At 41.1% G+C, this 20761-nt stretch overlaps 1 protein-coding gene across 2 annotated transcripts in view; it reads right to left on the minus strand.

Moving 5' to 3' along the window:
• The window catches only part of PDE11A (phosphodiesterase 11A), a 360789-nt gene that overhangs the window by 113868 nt on the left and 226160 nt on the right, over nucleotides 1–20761 (minus strand). For both annotated transcript variants that reach the window (XM_064484931.1, XM_010991251.3), the window contains exon 10: nucleotides 12590–12640. In XM_064484931.1, the coding sequence (XP_064341001.1) occupies nucleotides 12590–12640 (51 nt within the window). The remainder of the gene's footprint in view (nucleotides 1–12589; nucleotides 12641–20761) is intronic.

A 20761-nucleotide genomic window follows, 5' to 3' on the forward strand; every position in this document is an offset into this window, starting at 1 on the left:
ATTAGCTGTAGAAACAGAAATGCTTTAAGGACATAAAAGAACGTTCTTTTAATAATGCGATCTAGGCAGAGTCTCTTGGGAAGCCACTTCAGCATAGATCGCTGGTGGGTGTCACCCAGTGTCTACAAATTATGAATTATGAAGGGGCTATTGTGAGCATCTCACCTGTGCCCCAGGGGGTCTGACAGTTACAGGCATGTACATCTAACCTGTGAAGGACAGCTCTGATACTATCTGCCTAGTACCGCTCTCCTGTCTAGGTCCTCCTTCCACTCCTACCATGTTTCCACCTGGGCGCTGACATAGTCTTCAATGACTAGGCCCCCATAAAACAGTTGATTGGACCAGGGATGGGCACCTGACCCAAACTGGAACAACTGGAAAACTTCCCTAAGATTTTCCAAACTGGAACTTGGGAATAGTTCTTTCTAGAGGGGGTTGCTAAAAGATGAGAAACTTAGGTCCCGACAGAGGACACATTGACCACTTTGTAAGGAAAGCCAGGCTGCAGTCAGCACAACCGAGGGCTCCATGCTGCAGTGATTTGGTTCTGCCTGTTTGGCTCGAGGGACTACCTGGGTGCTTCTGCAGGCAGTTCCAGGACTGGTCAGTTGGCTCCATGGACACTGTCCCTGGACCAGATCTTCCTTTTGGTATGCAGCGTACTCTTCTTTGTAACCCTTTCTGGGAGGAACTTTGGGCTTACATACAGAGGAAGATTTATCTGGGACCTTGCACCCTACACCATCCTGCCTTCTCCTGAGTGAATTACTGTGCAGGGAGAGGCAGAGCTCCTGTGGGGAGAGACACCCCTACAATAGAATACTTGGACCTTCGGTTTTTAAGGGGGTTATCAAAACAACCAGCCTTTGCTCTCACACATAACTCCTCAGAGAACCAGAGGAAAGCTATTTTCAAGGAGATCACTGATGGTTTGAAAGATATTTCAGGCAGAAGCATAAATTTCTCTATGGTTTTAAAGGGTGGGCGATTCCTATGACTTTTCTCATTGGAGCTGCATAGTCATAGAAGGCACCTCTCTCCTTTCCCTTCCTTTTCTGAATTCTAGGACTTTCCTCTTGGTCGTGAGGGGAAGAGTACAAAGTGTCCTTCCTTAAAATCCAGCTTCAGTGTTTCATGGAATTGTTTGACAAATTTAAGCCCAGTGGTGAGGCTAGCCACCTGTTCCTGACGAAACCATCACAAAGCTTCGTTTTCACAAACTCCCTTCCGTCTCCGGAAAGGCCTGAGATGAATTACAATACATGTTAGAAGAATAAACCTAGTGGAGAGAGAAATGGGATCATTCAGCACAAGAATTGTTTGGGATTTACCCTTCGGGGGGAAATTGCTTTTAGATTCCACAAACCAAGCACTTGAAGCTGGCTTCCCAGGATGCTGAAGGCGGAGAAAACACACTTGCTGAGACAGTAGAGCTGGATTACCTTACAAACTTAAAAACAAACAAACAAACAAAAACACTCACAGCTGAGTCTGCTGAAATCTGAACTCATCTATTGAGGAACTAAGCCACAATTATAAAAGGGCTCATAATCAGACCATAAGGATAGGGCCAAGCCAGGACCAGAAAAACTTACAACCAAAGGGATTCTACAGCATTCTGAAAGGGAATATTACAAATTCAGCATGCATCTCGATTTCTTTGTTTATACGTGATAATTGGGCATTGCACTGTACCTCAGTTTCATCATCTATAAAATATGAAAAATAATGGTAGGGGTTTTGCGAGGATTAAATGAGTTAATACAGGTCGGGCACCGAAAACAGACCTGGCACACGGGAAGACGTTCATTCAGTGTTTTTCATTTTCAAGGTGACCATCACACTGAGTGAGCTAAGCATGTACTGGGCAGCAGGGCCCAAGAAAAAGACCTCAGCAGCAGGAAGCGGGGCCCCCAAACTGGCCACGAGCTGCCTCCCTCAGCTGCGTGGTCCATAAACGGGATGTAGCCATGGATGCCTCCTTTAAAGGCTTCTATTAACATTCAGTGAAATAAGAGCTATGAGAGCACTTTGAATCAGCAAGAATGCGGCAGCTATAACAGCACTACTCTCAGCAAACAGCAATGTTTAAAAGTATATAATGAGTGGTATCAGGTTATCCGACCATAAGCTTAGAAAATGTATTTTAAAGTCCATCCACCTGGAGACGCTTAATGGCAGGCTAGTATTTAAGCCTTTTATCCTGGGATAGGTTGAAGAAAGCCTGCCCTTGTGTAAGTTCTCACCGGCCTTTCTCACACTTTCTCTTTCATGGGATATGGATTTGATTACAGGGAAACTACAGAAGTACCTGTAGGCACTGCTCTGGGCCACCTTCTAGGGCCGACTAGGAGGCAAGCTGCACTGCCCCCAAGCCAGGGGATGAGCTAAAATCTATTTTGAGCTTGGATCCCATTCACAATGTGGTCTTTCAGACAGGATTCTAGAATTTTTCTCTGTTATAGTGTGACCAACAAATTTTCGATTTTTATTAACATTCTTGCATGTCCACATCCTAGTTCCTTTTAATTCCAACCCAACGTTTGAGGCCCCAGAAGGAAACATCCGCCTGTCTTACATGACAGTCTTAGAACAGTCTCTGTGGCTATTTCTGCTCCTGAGTTGAACTTCCTGGTTTTATGTATGTGAGTGTCTAATGCAAAGACAGCAAACTCCTGCACAGATATTGTGTTGTTGACTATGGATGTTCTGATGCGCGGCTAAGGTGGTGTCTGTAAACACCGTGAATTGCCTCTAGGGAAATGAAAAGCACCAGAAACAGAGTTACTGCTATTCCACCACCACCAAGCAGCATTCCTAGGAAGGAGAAGAGGGCTGAATAGCTCCACCAGCTCTGGTAACAAAAAGAATGCGTTTGAAGGGATAGAGCACAGCCCCACAGATGGCTGTGTTCATGTCCTGTAATGTGCATGCTGCAATATTTGCAACAATAAAAATAATTAATAGAGCATCTGACTGGGTGACCTCCAGATCCCTACCACACCATGTCCCCATCAACTCCCAGCCCCTCCCTGGGCCCCCCTGCCACACACTGCAGGTTCACTGGGATACAGCCAGCAGTCGGCTTTGACCAGGCTTTGTTGATAAGGCTAAACCAGAGGGAGATTTTCCCAGTCCTTCTGCCTCGTGCCTGGCCAAATGAATAAGCTGCCTGTGTCACTAACATATTCCAGGTCATGCACACACACAAACATTATTGTATCTTGAAATTACTTTTAAATTACTGTCTTTCGGCTTTTAACCATTTTCCTAGAAATGTGGCTCAGCAAATCCTTGCGTGGAGCAAGGATGGCACCCAGTGGCCAAAGTGTTTCATCTCAGATCTTGTTTTTTTCTCACTGATTTTCTGTTGCTTGTCCCTTTGGAAACAATGACTTGCCACAAGATCTTTTTCTAAAGCCAGAGTTGAAACTCCAAATCACCTGGCTATTCTTTTAAGCTAAAGTGCACACACACACACACACACACACACACATGCACAAATTGAGGCAGTATCCAGAGGTTAATTCAGAAAAATAACTTCTAAAAATCCTCAAAGATTTACCTTGAGAGTCTTATGTTAAAGTCATCATATTGCAGATATGCAGATTACTGGCCACGATGTCCCTAATATCATACATCACTCTGGAAATACTATACGAACTTAAGCCCAGTCTCACATTCTTCACTTCATATCTTCCCCCAAATAGTCCTGAGTTATGAGTTCTGGTGTCTTAAACATAAGACTTTATCTCCTGACAAGTGCTTTATCATTAAACCGATGTTGGCCATCTCATATCCTTGCTATCTTCCTTACAAGGTACTTGGCAGGCCTGGAGAGCACAGGATAATAAAGTGGGGCTGCTCTTTTTCCTTTGAGCTTTCCAGATGTCGAGAGATTTCTATTCAGCCTGATAGCCACTCAGACTGTAAGTAAGACAGGCAAGATGTCAGAATAATGGATCATATGCCCTCTTGCTAAGAATGATGCAATATCTTCATAATGTTTTCTGTTTCCAATTTCCTTAGGTTCCTAAGCAGTCTGAAACCCCAGGGCAAGAAGTCACACGGAGGGCACAACCTCAGTACAAAAAGAAGCTTCTAATAAAATAGTTAATAATAAAATATATTGATTGCCCAAAGACACCATGAAAAGTCTCTTTTTAAATGCCTATGTTTAAGTTCAGCCCCAAATTGTCTTTCTCAGACATCATCACCATTCATGCTTATTTGGCCCCCAAGCTGTTGGGTCTAAGAATAATATTTAAACCAAAATAAATGACTTTAGGACAATAAAAATTCCATGATACTGTTTAGATTCTTCTATTTGGCTACTTGAAGAGTCAAAATACTGAAGAGGAAAAAAATCAAAGCCAAATATGTGCATTGTTCTTATTGGGCTTTGGTTCCTGTTGCCTCGTATGCAAAATGGAGCTATAGTAATGCAGCCCTCACCGAAAGGCTGTTAGGCTCACGTGAGATAGTGGGTATGAAAAGGTTTTATACACTTTATATAAGTCATTATTTAAGAATTTATTATTTAAACACTTACAGGTAGCATTAGTGTACAGTTTTTTTCCTGATGAAACTTGAGATGCTTGTCTTTCCTAAAATAATCCATTACCTTCCTCACAAGTATTATTGTGTCACGTTACCATTCAAATGTAATAGAGGTGGGCTTTGGAAATCACTTCCAATATGTAATCAATTCAAGCTGAGCTGAATCTTCTACCAAACACCCACGTTTTTAAACAGAGCTTAAATGTAGAGCTTTGGGTATTTAGAAATTATGAGGAACCCAAGATGTTTTGTCAACTTTATGTTGCTTTGTGTTTTATTTTTCCCTTCCCTCCTAGGGATAAATTTTACAGGCTTGTAAAATTATAGCATTTTACCGCTGGAGATGGGTTTGTTTTTCAGATGAGGAAACCTGGGGCCTCGAAATTTTAAATGAACCGAGAGGTCTGGTGGCTGCTCTGTCTGTTCACATGTTTGCTTTATTACATCTGTGGCCTTACAAGGACTGCTTAAAAAGGGCAGTCTGGCTACTGAGACTGCAGAAAACTCTTCAACCAGACGTTCTCTCCTAAATTCCTATTTCAGGTGGTGCCTTGGAACCCACAGAATCATGATTCACACATACTTTTAAGATTTTGAATAGTTCCATTTTCAACGGAGAGAAAACATACAGAACTATCAAAGCAGTCCATAATTTCAAAAATAGATGGAAAGTACAGAATACAGGACGAAACAATTAAAAAGAATTAGATAGGAATTCTGAGAGTCAAGAAAAGAATAGTTTTTAAAAATTTAGTCAACAGGGTAGTGGTAGCAGGATACTTGAGGGAAGAATCTCACTTAATATTAAAGAAATTCTCGAATCAACTAAGAATTAATTGGGGGCGGGGGGTTTGGCCCTGCCGTAGAGCAGAGGGACAGACATTGTCAGTACTGAATACTCCAAAGAGAGCATCCAAAACAAGAAAATGAATGTCTCTATTTCCATATAGTTTACTTTTCATAGGGAATCCAGGAAACTAACACTCAAGAACTTGAAACAAAGGTGGGCACAGGGTTTGCAGACACTCTCATTGCCCTAGATCCCTGCTTCAAAATTCGACTCACACGTAACTTCCTCTGCCATCACAATTGCAAACAGTTCAAACAATTTGGTCACTTGGTCGAAATTTCTTCAGTACCCCGGAGCTAGGAATGGTTTTAGGTGATGTAAGGTTACAAAAGTGAATTAGACAAGGGTTCTCTGGTAAAAATGCTCCTAGTTTAACCAGATGATTAGACAGGTGCATGAAGATTTATATCACAAAGTAGACACTGAAGAAAGTATGAGCAGATCACTTTTGCCTGAAGAACAGTTAGAACGACTCCACGGAGGCAGTGGGGGACTGACCAGGATCAGATGCATTGCTAGGACTTTCAACATGCAGAAATCGAAATGGCTGCGGGGGCGGGGGGACAAAGATAGGGAGGGGCAAGAGTACAGACCAATAATATCAGCTAGAACTCGCGTGAAGGGTAAGTGGGAGCATGAGAAACAGGCTGAAAAAGTGAACTGGAGGTTAGAGCTCAGAGTACTTTTAATGCCCAACTGAAGAATCAGTGGGCTCTAAAGGCTTACAGAAGATGCTAGGCTTTGTGAGAAGGAGACTGGCACCAGCAGCCATGTACAGGGTGAATTTGGGAGCTGCGGCAGGGAGCCCAGACAGGAAAGTGCTGCAGAGCCACGTCTGCACGAGAGAGGAGGAGAGTCCGAACTGCTGCTGACGGTGAAGATGATGAGACGTTCTGAAGGCAGAATGAAGGGGGCAGCATGTGGGAGTGTGTGTGTGAGGACTCAGAGAGCCGTATGATTCCATCCACAGTGTGCATCTGGAGAGGAGGGTGAGGGGAGCACAACAGTCAGGAGTTCCAGGTAAACTAAAGAAAAAGCAGAGAGAAAACCATCTGTTGTGATGGCAAAACCCTGCCTATATCACTGAGGTGAGGGGCCATCAGTTCTTTATTTCCCGGTTCCGTCTCTACAGTTGCAGGTGCCTGTAATTACAGAAAGAAGGGAGAGTGATACAGGCCTCGGATGCCCCAGTGTTCTGGAAGGTTCTGACCTCTTTGGCCTTAACAATGCCCTTCTCTATTCTGAGGTCAGGCTTCTAACTGGCCCCTCTACCACCCTCCACTCTTGCCTTCCCTGGACCTTTGGGACTGTCCCTGCTCTGAAACCAAAAATTAACTGCCTTTTATTTCATTCCTTCGGGCTGACTCCCTGGGCCTTCAAGTGTGACACGTTGTGCAGTGAACCCAGCTGGTTAGTGGGTAGAAGCAAGAAGGTGGGAGAATCTCCTCCTGGGGAAAGTAGGTGCTCATAGCGACCTCTGGAAGACAGAGTCCCTGTTTCGTTTTCAGATAGAAAGAAGTGACACACAGAGGCTACTGAAGTTGATCTGAGAGGTGGTGAGGGTCACCGCAGAAGGTACTTGGCCAGGTGGGTCCTCGAAGAACCCTATCCTCATAGCTGCTCAGTTCAGCAGTAGCAGAGGCCATCCTGGACTTCCAGCCCTGGTTCCCCTCACCACCCTCCACCTCAGTATTTTCAAAACTCCAGAGTGACAAAGTACAACCATCTTTTTTCTGATGTGGCATTTGATTAAGACACAATTCATAAAGAGAACTCCACATGAACACACGGACATTTGGACACAAAGCACTCCACATATTTATGGGTATGTCCTAAGCACTGCAGGCCGCCCGGCTCCGTCTGCTGCCTTAGGAGCCAAAGATGCCCTTTAGGCCGCTGATTCAGCTGTTTCCCCTGCAGTCAATTTTCTGCTGAAGGCTCAATAACCTTCCCCGACGATAAAAAAAAACTCAGACATTAAACTTGGCATAAATACTATTTAAAGTCAAAACAACCCTCTCAATTCAAGAGGCAGTGGGTTGGGGTTGGGGACCAGAAAGGAGACAGAACAGGTTAGGTGTAAGATGATACTCAAATTCCCTTTTTAATACTTCGAGGTCATTTTTTCAACAACCTTAGAAATAAGCTGGAGTAAACTGGAAAGTCGTTAGTTGCTGAGATTCCCAGAGGTGGCACTGCAGGAGGGCAGTGAGGCTGTGACTAGAGGAACAACAGAAAGCTCTTCTTCCCTCCCTGGCACCCTGAGGTCCCGGACTACCCTTGGGCTGCAAAGGTATCCAGCCTGCAGGAGAGGCACTGGAAGGTGCTCCCTGCTGACCAAGGTGGAGAATGCGAGCTCCCCAAACCTCTGCCACATGGTGCCTGTGCCACGTTTCCCCTCGTCAGCAGTCGCAGCGTCACCTGGGGTTGGGTAAGTGCCACGGTGTGAAGCTCTCTCTACGTAGTGCACTTGTCCTCTGCAAAGAGCTATGCAGGATTTGGGTGTTCCATGGCTTTGGAAATGGAGTTGGGGTGGGCAGTGGTCAGCAGAGGTGCTGCCTTCCTGCAGTTAGGAAAGGTGTGCCCTCTGGAGGCTCAATTACTATAAGGCATCCCATGCACTTGGCCAACCAAGGGACAAGTTGGGACTCAGCCCCAACTCCTGCCTCCTCGTGCAGGGACACTGTGCAGGGCCTATGACAGAAACATATACCCGCACAACGGCAAGGGAGGTTCTGAGGGTGGAAGCTTCTTACTGTAACATTTGAGTATTTCATGGATCAAACGTGTCTCCTCAAATTTAATTACTTAAAAAAAACAAACAAACAAAAAAACCAGTACACCACATACCATTGCTTGACCTGTTTCCTGTCATTCATCTCACAGAGGAGGCCTTAAGATCCCATTTTTTTTTAAGATCCTATTTTTGATGTAGCCATTCGCATTTTGGTATGTAAAAGTGACAGAGAGTACCTATTCCTTGGTATTTTATTTTATTTACTTTACCAGGATATTAATTTGTGGCCTAGGCAATAACACTGAAAACTTGAAAAATGCAAGAGGTAGTCCAAACTCAAACACCCAACATGAGTTACTGGCGTTTAATTACTGAGGCAGTTAAATAGTGCTGTAAACGAGTTCATCTCTGATTGCAGCCATAACCCTTGCAGTTTGGAATTGAAAGAAGGGATGATAGAAGGTAGCAATATAACATGAGGACGTCCATGAGTTGATTTTAATTGGTAAACTGGCATATATAGTGAAAACTGTTTGCTCTGTCCACTGCATTGGAATCCTAGGAAAGTGCATAAAATTATAGGAGCATACAATTTTCTTATGTTATCACAGCTGGCATCTTCAGGTTATTAAAAGCCTTTAAACCAGTCAACTTCAAAGAGATCTAATTGTCAGTATGGTCTTTATACATTATTCCTGTTAGCACAGAGCAGAAGAGATAGAAACAGGCACTAAAATCTGCACAAATTTTCTGGGCATACCTTTCTTATTTCAAGTTCAAGGAAGATCAGTAAATGTCAATGAGGATAAAAACCATTCTTTAGAGCCTGGTTTCCTCATTCAATGCACAGGGCAATCAAACCATAAAAGATAAATTATTAACATTATAACCTGAATCAGACTTTTAAAAAGTTAATTCATCAGTTTGAGGAAGTTCTGTGATCTTTTTGGTGTACAGGTGGCCCTGCAAAAAGGACTGTTTCTAAAGGTATAACTGATATATCAGAAGGACAACAAATAAGCTTAGGTTCTGACACTCTTGGATGAGCAATTATATGTTGTTTCACCTACTTATTCTGGTTAGACAACCCAGGGACACTGCTAGGAAGGTTTTTACTGCCTAACCACCATTCACCACCCACAGCCGCACACCCCTCGAGGAGATTTCTCCCAACTGGTTAACAGAACGAAACAAAACAAAGACCACACTTCCCTCCTATGGCACTCTAGGATAGGACAAGAATCCTCAAGCGTGGAACACTGTGAACTAGGAAGTCAAGATATGAGGAAAGGGAGTGCAGTATTAGCTTAGCATTAATGATGACTGAAGATTCACTACAGTTGATCATATGTGAAATCTGTGTACATTTAGACCACAGCTCCCAGGGGTACAAATGGTAGTGAACTGAAAGTAATTCTTGGTATATATCACACTCTCCAATATTATGGGATCTCCATTTCTCCCACTTATTTCTGGGAATACTCAGGGTGTACCTCACTTGTCCTTAAAATGTGACCCCTCAGTGAGTGCTTCAGCCTCTGCTGGTCCTGCTGGTAGGACGGTGCCTTGCCCCTGGTTTGCAGTGGTGCTTCCTTCCATTGGGCTGCTGCTTCCTGCTGTTGCTGTGGACACTCTGGAACCCCTGTGTTCTCGGGGCATTCAATGTACTGAAACCATACTAAATCCACGTCTTCTGGGTTTACTCACATTCTTAGCCGAGAACATGAATCCATGGGAGGCTGGAGGAAGGGACAAACTCAAGAGACAAACTCCATACTGAACTTGGAGTTATCCAGACACTGAGGCCCGTGGCCTCAACTCCCACTAGGAAGAGTTCTGGACTCAGAAGGCCTCTTAGTCTCTCATGTCAACAGACCACGTCTCACTGATCTTCTGGACGTGCCTGAATCTCGGATGTGGCACAGCTTTGGCTACAACTGGAGTCCGACCGGTGTATGCATGTATTTGACCTCCAGATCTTTTAGCACAGATGATGAAACAATTTTCTTCCCAAATTCTGGCTTAATCTCTAACTCACTGATCACTAGCTTGGTCCCAGATGGGCATCATCCAACACAGTGAGACTCAGCCATTCTTTAACTCATGAAATCTCATGGATAACTATGATTTTACACTTCAAATCTTCAAATTTCTCCTCTCTCTCTCTGTTAAAAAAGTATTGCAGGTAGCCAAGGTTTCAATATATTTGAGTACAAGAAAGGTTTGTCTGTACACAGTGGTCAAAAACAAAGCACTCATTTACTGTTATTTAGCTACAATGTTAGGAAATTGCCATTGCACTTACTCTGGTGTGAACTTTAAGTAAATACTTTGCAGTGTCTACGTGCAGGATTATTTTAAGCCCACTGCATTTTAATGTTATTGCTGCAACTGTAAGACATCAGCTACCAATTATGATAATGTTTTATTTGCTTTATATATCAAGAAAGAAGCCATTAGGTTAAAATTATCCACTATATCTCAATTACACTGTAATAAGATATTCACTAATATCGCACAGGATAAAATCTAGAATGAATCGGCTTAGTTAATAATTTTGATAATTTTAGGATGAAATAACCCTTTGTTCTCAAATTTAAATACATCATATTTTTAGTATGTTTGTGAGCTAAAAATAGAAAAGCATGATGAATTCCAAGACAATGATGTTTTTCTTACTTTAAGCAAAGAATTAAGCCTGAACATAGGGCAATCCGTTTAGAGACTAGATAGCTATTGATTTTGGCCTGCAATAGCTCAGGACATGTTCCATCAGATAGCTCTTTGAAATCACATTTAGACCATTATGAGCTTTGCTGTGTTCCTCCCTGCCTGTCCCATCTCTCTTTTTAGCAATGATGGTAATTATGAAACAGTAAAAATATGAAACACAAAACAGTAAAATATTTATGGAAAGTTATTTCCATAAACAGAATTTCTAGGTAACTAAACTTGACTAAAGTAAAAAAGCTTTAAATATTTTTGATGGAAATGTTTGTAAAATATGTCTAAAATAGAGAAATAATGATACATAATCATTTCTTTTTTAGCATTTTCTTAATGAATAATTGTTTTGAGTTATAGAACACTAATGCTTTTGGGGTTTATGTAGTCATTCATTCATCCATTAAACAAGTATTTATTGAGTGCTACTACGTTCCAAGAGCTGAGAAAGGCGGTAGAGTTAGAGCAGTAAACAAAATGTACAAAAAGCGCTGCCTTGGGACATCTCCCTCTACAACAAATGGGCCCTGACGGCTGTGTTTTTGGCTGTTCTGGCTCCTTCCTCTGTTGTTAGCTATCACTTCTTGCTGTGCGGCACCATGGCTCTCCTTCTGATTTGGGTCATCATGGCAGGTCTTTTCTTAAGCATCTTTCCAAGCCAATAGGAAACCATTTCCTTGGATGGAGCCCAAGCGGCTCACCTTACACCAGCCGTAGGTGTGCTGCTGCCTGCTCTTCCTAGCAGTTCCTTCGCCTCTACTCTGAGTGTGGGGTCTTGTTTCCTATTTTAAGTAGTGTGACTCAACTCTAATGATATAATTCAATCATCAGGCCCGCCGGGCCATTTTTCCTGGGAAGACGAATGTATCTACGTGCCAATGAAACTCTCAGAAAATAGCCATCCTCAAGTGTTATTACACACAAAGACTACGATACAATACATTATCTTTCTTGTGATTGTGGTAGCTTGCCTGATAATTCTCTAAATTTCCACAAAAACTTAAAAAGGCAGACACCAAAACTTTCAAAAGGAAGGAAAAGCAGGTTCCAATATCTACGAGACATTCACAGACTCATTGCACATCTGAGCTGTAAGGGGGTCACGCTGGGCAGCAGTGAAGCATGGTTAAGAACTCCAGTTCCAAGACCAGATTGCCTGGCTATTCCCCTTACAACCATTTGACCTTGGCCCTTCTGCTCAACCTCTCTGTGCCTCAGTTTACTCATTTGTAAAATACTACGTACTTTACGGGATTACAACACTCAAATGAATTAATACAGGTTAAATGCTTTGTACTGTACCTGGTCCATAGTAAGTGTTTGGTAAATGTTATTTACTAGTATCCTAATCTCTTTACTTATTTTTTTTACAGATGAAGATATAGGCCCCAAGATCTTAAGTGAACAGAAAGTTGGAGATAAGACCAATGCCAAAAGCAGGGGTCCTGATACATCATATTACACAGATTTTTTTTTCTGATATACTGCTTACTAAACAAATGGAATGAAATAAATGCTGAATCATTTAAATGATCATGAAGAAGCTACTCAACTATATATAAGTCCCTCCTCCCCTCTAAAGCCGAAATATCCAAGCACGCCTTTACCCAGTTCTATTCCTCCAGCAAGACCAATTCCAGCGGCAAGTGACCAGGGTCTGAAAGCCCAGAGAAGTTTACCTTTAGGCACTAAAAGAGCACCATTTGCTTCCTTACCTTAAACTTGTCAACTTCAGCTTTTGAGCATGTCGCATGGTAAGACAGCACCTGGATCAGAAAAAAAAGGAGGAGGGAAATACTTAATAACTAGTTATGCCTCTATTTTCTGAAATTCTCCTGGCTTAAAAATAAACCTTACTCACGTATATCACTTTGACATAACAGAGGATGTTAATGTATAATGAGAAAGTTCCAGTCACAGTCTTGTGACACATATTGTCATCTGTGCAACTACAGTGGAATCTATGACAATGTGGAACGGAATTACAGCCCATGTTAAAGGCTAAGTATTTTATATTAGCATATTTTTATAGGTATTTATTTTATCAAAGGGACATGATGTGGCTCAAGACCACAGTTCCCAAAGGATGTGAATAATTGTCCTGTGAAATGCTCTGGACCCATAAATAAATTAAAAGGTGGTGTGTGTGTGTGTGTACCATGGCAGACGCTGTTTTTCAGTAATGAAAGCATTCCCACCATCTCGTTAACACATCCATTACCTCACATATTTGTCTTTTTTGTGTGTGTGAGAACATTTAAGTTCCACTCTCTCGGCAAATTTCAGTTATACAGTAGAGTGTTATCAACTATAGTCACCATGTTGTATGTTAGATCTTCAGACCTTACTCATTTTATAGCTGAAAGCCTGTACCCTTTTACCAACCCAATTTTCTTTTAAGAAACAAAAGTTTTCAATTTTGATCAAGTGTGAATTGTCAGTTTTTGTGTATTGTATTGTTTCATGTGTTCTTTCTAAGAAATTTTGTCTACCCTAAAGTTATGAATCCATATCTTGTGTTAGCTTCTAAAATTTTCATAATTTTATCATTTATGTTTAGGTCTACGATACATCTGAAATTAAATTTGTGTATGGTGTGAGATTAAGATTTCAATGAAATAAATGCCTTGGTTATTTTGTCATGATTCTTAAATTTCCCTGGGCCATAACTTGGAGCCAACATCCTTTTGGAGTTCATGCCAAGATTTTAAGCCTCTAATACTTGCTAATCCATTAAGTCTGATGATAAATTAAAATCATAATGGAGTAATCATAGTTCAGACATACAACATGGAGTTTGACAGCCAATGAGAATCTGGTCTCAGATACATCCCTGTACCACTGAGAACTTGAACTTTCTGTAAACTATACCAAGTCTAAGGACACCAGCCATTTTTAAAACAACATCTGCTAGCTGCAACCTTGTGGTCTCAAGCTTGTCCTCCCTTGTAACTAAGCAACCACTTTGGAACAATTCTTGCTTAACAAGCACCCTTACTTCTTGCCAGCTCCAATTATAATTCTTGATAAACAACTCTTGTAACTAACTGTGGCCTCCTGGTTCTTGACTTCATAAGCGTTGTCCATTTTGTAGTCCAGCAGAACACAGTTCAAGTGCTTCTTGAAGCTGTGTCTCCTGGGCTGCAGTCCTAACAAATCTCCAATAAATGCCTCTTTATTGCAATCAGGTCTCCATTTCTGAAATTTGGCTAGCAAGTTCATAGGACTTTATTTATTCTGTCCAATTTGACCAAGTTAACAATAAGGAAGCTTTTGGGTTTACCTTTTGAGTCTTTTTGTGCTGAGAGTTCTTATTTCCTTTTGTAAGACTCTGAGAACCAGTAAAGGGAGCAGAAGAACTACCTCAAACAAGAGTCTCGTAACCACCTTCTGAAAGAGTACAGTCCCTTGTGGATAAGCAGGCAGGAATCCTCAGCAAATGAGGGTGCCTTGTTCCTGCAGGAGTAGGCCCTTTGGTAAACCACAGTCTGGGAGGGTATAGCATTGTCCCCTCTAAGAATCCTTAGAAGGGCAACAAGCCAGAGGAGCAGATTCCTCAAGAAAAGGGGATCCCTGAGTCTTGCTATAAAATACTCTGATTTTCTTCTTCCAAACAGTTTCTGCTGTTTGGTCCCAAAGGGTTTCCTGGGATACATCAGGAAGGTGGTGATGTTTCATTGCTCCAATTACCCTCAGGATTCACTTTACACACAGAGCACAGCTATGGGAACCCAGCAATATCGGTACCCCTTTCATGTGTACCATCAATATGGCTATCACATAATTCTGATCAGATAAAATACACAACAGTGATCTTGTTTAGCAACTAGCTTCTTAGTGTAGTGAAGCCTCTGATCAAATGTGATCACCTCACTGTTTTTAACAAGCATCTACAAAGGCTGTGGAGGACACACAAGACTTTTCCTCACCATTTGTGATCAGTGATCATGTCCCATTCACTCCTTAGCCTCCACTAAAACAGCTGTGTCAAAGTTTTCAATTTCTTGCAGTCAAATCCAAATCTTGCTGGACAATCTGCAAATGTCTTTGCAGCAATACTGAATGCAGTTGATCGTTCTTGTCTTTTGGGAAGAATTTTCTTTTTTGGGCTTTCTTGACACCACATTATTTTGGTTCACGTCCTCCTTTTCTGTCTGTTCTTTCCCCGTGTCCTTTAACTCTAAATGTAGAAGTCTGCTGGGCTCAGTCTCTCCTTCAGTGATGTCATACATGTTCATGCCTTTATACATTGTCCCTAGGTTGACAACTTCCTTCCAAACTTAGCTGTAAGCTTTCCTTGAGCTTCAAACTCACATACATATCCTACTGCTTACATCACTAACTTCCTACTTGGTTGACTCACTGGCATCTCAAATTTAACATGTCTAAACACACATGTCGATTTCCCCATGTGTGGCAGGCAGAAAGATGCTCCTTGTCCTCTCATGATGTCCACATCCCAATCCCTGCAACCTGTGTATGTGTTTACGTTAATGACAAGGGGGGATTAAGGTTGCCAATCAGCTAACCCTTAGGTGGGAAGATTATCTTGGATGATTTAGGTGAGCATAATGTAATCACAGGGGTCGTTATAGGTCAAAGAGGAAACCAAGAGAGTCAGAACCACAGTGATGTGATGTGAGAAATATTGACCCTCCACTGCTAACTCTAAGGATAGAAGGGGGCCATGAGCCCACAAATGCAGGCAGCCTCTAGAAACTGGAAAAGGAAAAAAAAAAAAAAAAAAAAAAGAATTGTCCCCCAGAGCCTCCCCTAGAAGGAATGTAGCCCTACTGACACTTTGATTTTAGCTCAAGGAGACCCACTTCAGACCTCTAACCTCCAGAAGTTTACGATAATAAGTGTGTGCTGTTTTGATTCACAACATTTGTAGTAATTTGTCACAGAAGCCATAGGGAACAAATGTCATCAATCTAGTTTTCTCCCAGTCTTCCCTGCTCTAACAATGAAACTCCATCCAGTCAAGACCAGAAACGAGAAGGCTATCCTTGATTTCCCCCCGCCTTCCCCTCACATTGAATCCAGCAGAAGAACATGTCATTTCCAGTCTGATGTTTTGACTCTTTCCATTTCCATTTCTGCTAGCCAGGTCCAGGCCACCAGCCTCTCCCTTTTGGGCTCTGGCAATAATCTGCATTTCTACACCTGGCCTCTTCCGATCTCTTTGGCCTGCATCAGCCAGAGAGATGTTTAAGACATATAAATCGGATCTTGCCACCCCCTAGATGAATATGCACCAGTGGTTCCCGTTACACTCAGACTAACATCCAAATCCCAACCGGTGACCTAACAGGCCCTGCACCATCTGGCCCTCGGCACTCTCTCAAGTCACACTTGGTGCTGTGCATTCTCTGTTCTCCACACGCCAGCCACACTCATCTCCTTTTGGTTTTTCTATGCACTGAGCTCTTTTCTTCCTTAGAGCCTTCCTTGACTTCATCACCTGGTTGGTACTTCCATCCTCCTGAAATTAGGTTAAATGTCACCTCTTCAATGAGGTCTTCTCCGAGTGCCTTGAGAAAATACCTCCCTCACTGTTATTCTCTGTGTTAACAGGCTGTTTCCTTCATGCAACTTACCACAGTTGGAGTTATTTGCTAGCTTGTTCATCACCTTCCTCCCCACTAGACTGTAAGCCCCATGAAGGCAAGCATCAGATTTGACTCTGGTCATCGATGAATATCTTATCCCTAGGAGAACGCCTGGTACTTAACTGTCACTCAGTAAGTATTTGATGAATCAAGCAATAGAAAATAAAAATGATCTTAAAATAAAAGAATCTCTCCATTTCTCGAATGGAGAATACAAGCTTCTCTGCTTGTATTACTAGTGGCTTTAATTTACGCCTTTTCCTCAATAAAGTCATAATACATCTTAGAGCATGAACTGAACAGTGTAAGTAGGGTTGCCAGATTTAGCAAATAAAAATATATCCAGTTAAATCTGAATTTCAGGTAAACAATAGTTGCACTCTTTGGGACATACTTCTACTAGAAATATTCCTTGTTGATCTGAAATTCGAATTTAACTGGGTGCCCTGTGTTTTTACCTGGCAGCTCCACTTCTACTCTCTCCAAATTAAGAAGGCTGGAAACAAATATGAAAAACTCTAAGCCACATCCCAAAATATTTATATTCCTCCGCCAACCTCAGCCCCATAACAACTCCCAGTGACTTTTTCTTCACAGTATTTTATCTGGCAAACCTATTAAACGTCTCAAGTCTAGAATATTTTTAGCAATGACAAATAACCTCATTAATCTAAGATCTGTGAAAAATCTACGGAAAAATCTAAAGGAAATATAACAAAAGCAAACTCTGATCACTTTTTAGCAAAACCAATATTCTAAATAGAATTATTACAGTGTATGTGTATGTACGTATACATATGTAAACCATACAGCACAGCTAATGACTAAAAGTTAGGCAAATTTCTATGGTTGAGGATAAAACAAGTTAAAGAAATTTTTTTTAACTACTATTGTTGTCAAATCCTCTTGGATAGGTTAAAGCTTCCTCCACGATTCCAGACTATATTAATTTTATAAGAATTCCCTAAGATATGTATCTCATATCAAGGTTCTAGGTACATCATCCATCTTTGAGTAATAATATCTTTGATAGAGTAAAAAAAACTTTAATTGAATGCACTGTAACGATTTTGAAAAAAGAAGTATCTGCAAATTTTAACTGTATAAATACTTTCTCTCTGAGGAACATTGTTAGGTTATGAGAGTTTAGTCATAATATACACACTCACAAATTTTTTTGACAGTCAAATAAAATTTGTATAAAGTTTACATACAAAAGTAAACAGCTGACCCACAGAACACTCAACAAACATTAAACTTTCACAAGAAAATTTCTATCCCAGATAGATTTATCTTTTGTGTCTGTATTTGGAAAAATATCTTAAAGTAAAATCTAGTGACTCAGTTTCATTGGTGAGCTCTGATGTAGGAAATCTTTATAGTTCCAAAAATAAGTCACTATTTGCAAAACACTACCAACTTCAGTTACCTCCTGGATTGAACTTGCTTCTAGAAAAACAAAAAAGCAAGAAAATGCAAGACAAAGCAATTATCAGACTCATGTACAGACGGTATAAAGAAGTTGTGTTTTCACATCAATTTCCCACAGCAGGAAAAGGTGATTAACTACAGTTCAAAAGCAAAACAATGGGCAGCGCTATGAAATAGGGCCACTGTATCAAGCCTTGTCCTCTGCCATATGCAGTTCAAGACTAGAGCCAAATGCTTGCCTTGCAATCCCAGGAACTGCCCCTGAGTAGCCAAGGGCAAATCTCTCACATCAGTAGTTTTGAATGTTAATTTATTGTAGTTCTGGGCAGCCATTTGCTCCTGGAATGAGAAATGGACCATTACAGATGCTGGCTGCAAGGAGCACAAACATAAAGAACCGCTTAACAGGGAGGAGGAACACAGACCTCACCGAGGACCCAGACTGTCTGTCTCAGGCTGCATGACTATTTGTGATATGTTTATGATTCAGGTGGCAACGTGGCACTTGGTGGCACTTGGAAAATAGACTGATAGAGTTAGGTTAAGGTGATCTGAAGTAAAATCCCAAATGAGTTATACTGATAAGCTCCATAAAGAGACTTTGCTGTCAGCTGTAGGCCTCCAGCCAGGAACGGTGACAAACCACAAGGAATGAAAAGTCAATTTACCTGGGGTGACCTGACAGAAGTGCCATCTAACTGAGTGAAGAGCCACACTCCAGGATTTCTTAACAAGAGGATGACAGGCTTCAAGGACACTGTACCTGAACGAATGCATAGAAACTGAGAAAGCATCAGTTTCCACTGTCAGATATTTAAAAAACTGTCTGCTGTGTGATCTGTTTTCACGACCTCTGGTCTATATCTGTCATAAAATTTTTTTTTTAATTCTAAAAAAGATGAAAACTTTCTGAATTTAAAATAGAATTAAAAAATACCTGTGGAATCTGGGGTAATAAACAAAATAATCAATTGTCAGGGTAACTTTAAGATCAGTTGCTTTTTAACTATTACATGCAGGAAAGAAGGGCTTATCATATCAACATATATTGATGGTGTACCTACTATGTGTAAGCCATTGTGTGATAGATATTTTGGTCTTCTTTTTCTTATCTTGGCAAATAAATTTTATTTGGAGCCTCAGTTTTATTTGATTGCTAGTAGTTGTGTGAAGTCCTGTGCTGAAAATTATTGTTGAGGCTTAAGGAGGAGCTAAGGAGGAAGGTATGCTGTGACCGATTAGTGATGTCTTCCATGGGCATTGGGAAGGAAGAGTGATGGCAGCTGTGCTATGTATTTGCAACCACTGGAAACATCAGAATATAAGAAATGACTCTGGCTCAAATTAATTTAGTCTAGGACTATACTGATGAAAAGTGATGTAAAATATATTTTGAGAAAATTATAGATATCTAAATTTAAATCACTAGGGATATATTTAAAACATATATGTAATTTTAATTTTCAATTTCATTTTGTAGTAGGTGAAAGTTATACTGGCAATAAACCTATTAGCTCTGGAGCCAGCCTCTGGCCCTTTGTGAGATAAGCAAGAGTGACCTTCTCAGGTAGGGGGCTAAGGGTTCTCCATTTGACTAGGAGGACAAATGAGTAGAGGGTATAAGAAAGCACAATTACAAGGAAGTATTAAGTTCTTACTGGGTTCATCTTCTTAGGCACTTAAAAGAATTGTCTTGGTTCTGAAAAAACAGGCTTCCTGTTAATATAGAAACAGGAAGAAAATAAAAGGGTCTATTAAATTGTGTTCAGGGAAATGTGATTTGTAAAAGGAGCTTTCCAAAGAGCTTCTTATACTGAAATCCATCTTGACAACAATATTCCCATATAAAAAGCTTCGACTTCTAGGTCAGTGTCAGCCCTGCCCATCTTGCCTGGATTCTTTTTTGATTAATCATCTTGACAGAATAGACATGCTATTTTTACATATGTTTGATTCGAAGGCACGGAGTCAGTACAAAGGCACTTCCCAGTGGTTTGAGAGAGGCCTCAACTTAGGATGAGGGATGAACTCATCATTTTTCCGCCCAAAGCAAAGACTTACTTTAATCATTCTATATCACTACCAGACTGAAATGTTAATATTGGTAATCATGCTCCAAATTTCAATCTAATTTTGAAAAGCAAGCCTTTAAAGTACTTTCATAATTATGCATATTACCCATTTAGCTATACTACAGTGACAACATTGGCATTCACTCCATGGCTACCCAAACAATCTTTCACCCTTTGCTCATAATTTTTTAAATATTGGTGCCTGTACATTTTCTAGAGGATAATATATCTTGTATTATATAAATCCTGAAACTTAACAGGTACTCTGAAACTACATCCAAATTATTATCTGTGGCAGATCATTCTTTGACATTCTTTCCATAAGAGGTGGAGTCTACATCCTTTCTCCCTGGCTTTAGGTAGGGTTTGGGACTATTCCAGCTGCACTGGGCCCAGGCCTTAAGAGACTGGAAGCTGCTATTTCCCAGCCCTTGAAACATTATCTCTTGTACCCCTGAGCCATTGTATGTAAGTTCTATTTACAGTGAGAAGAAGCTTCAGCCACATGGAGAAACCTGAAGGATGAAACATCAAATGCAAGGAGAGAGGCCAAGGAGTGCCACGAAGCCACACATGTGAGTGAGTGAAGAACCCACCTTGAAACACAGCCTCCAGCCTCAACCATCCCAGCTGACACCATGTGCATCAGAGATGAACCACCTACCCTAGCCCTTTTGGAATTCCTGACCCACAAAATCATGAGGAAAATTATTGTGTCTTAAGACACTAAATTTCAGGATAGGTGTTAAGGAGCAATAAATAAATAAAACAA

The sequence above is a fragment of the Camelus dromedarius genome, chromosome 4 (assembly GCF_036321535.1).
Source record: "Camelus dromedarius isolate mCamDro1 chromosome 4, mCamDro1.pat, whole genome shotgun sequence".
NCBI classification, from domain to species: Eukaryota; Metazoa; Chordata; class Mammalia; order Artiodactyla; family Camelidae; genus Camelus; species Camelus dromedarius.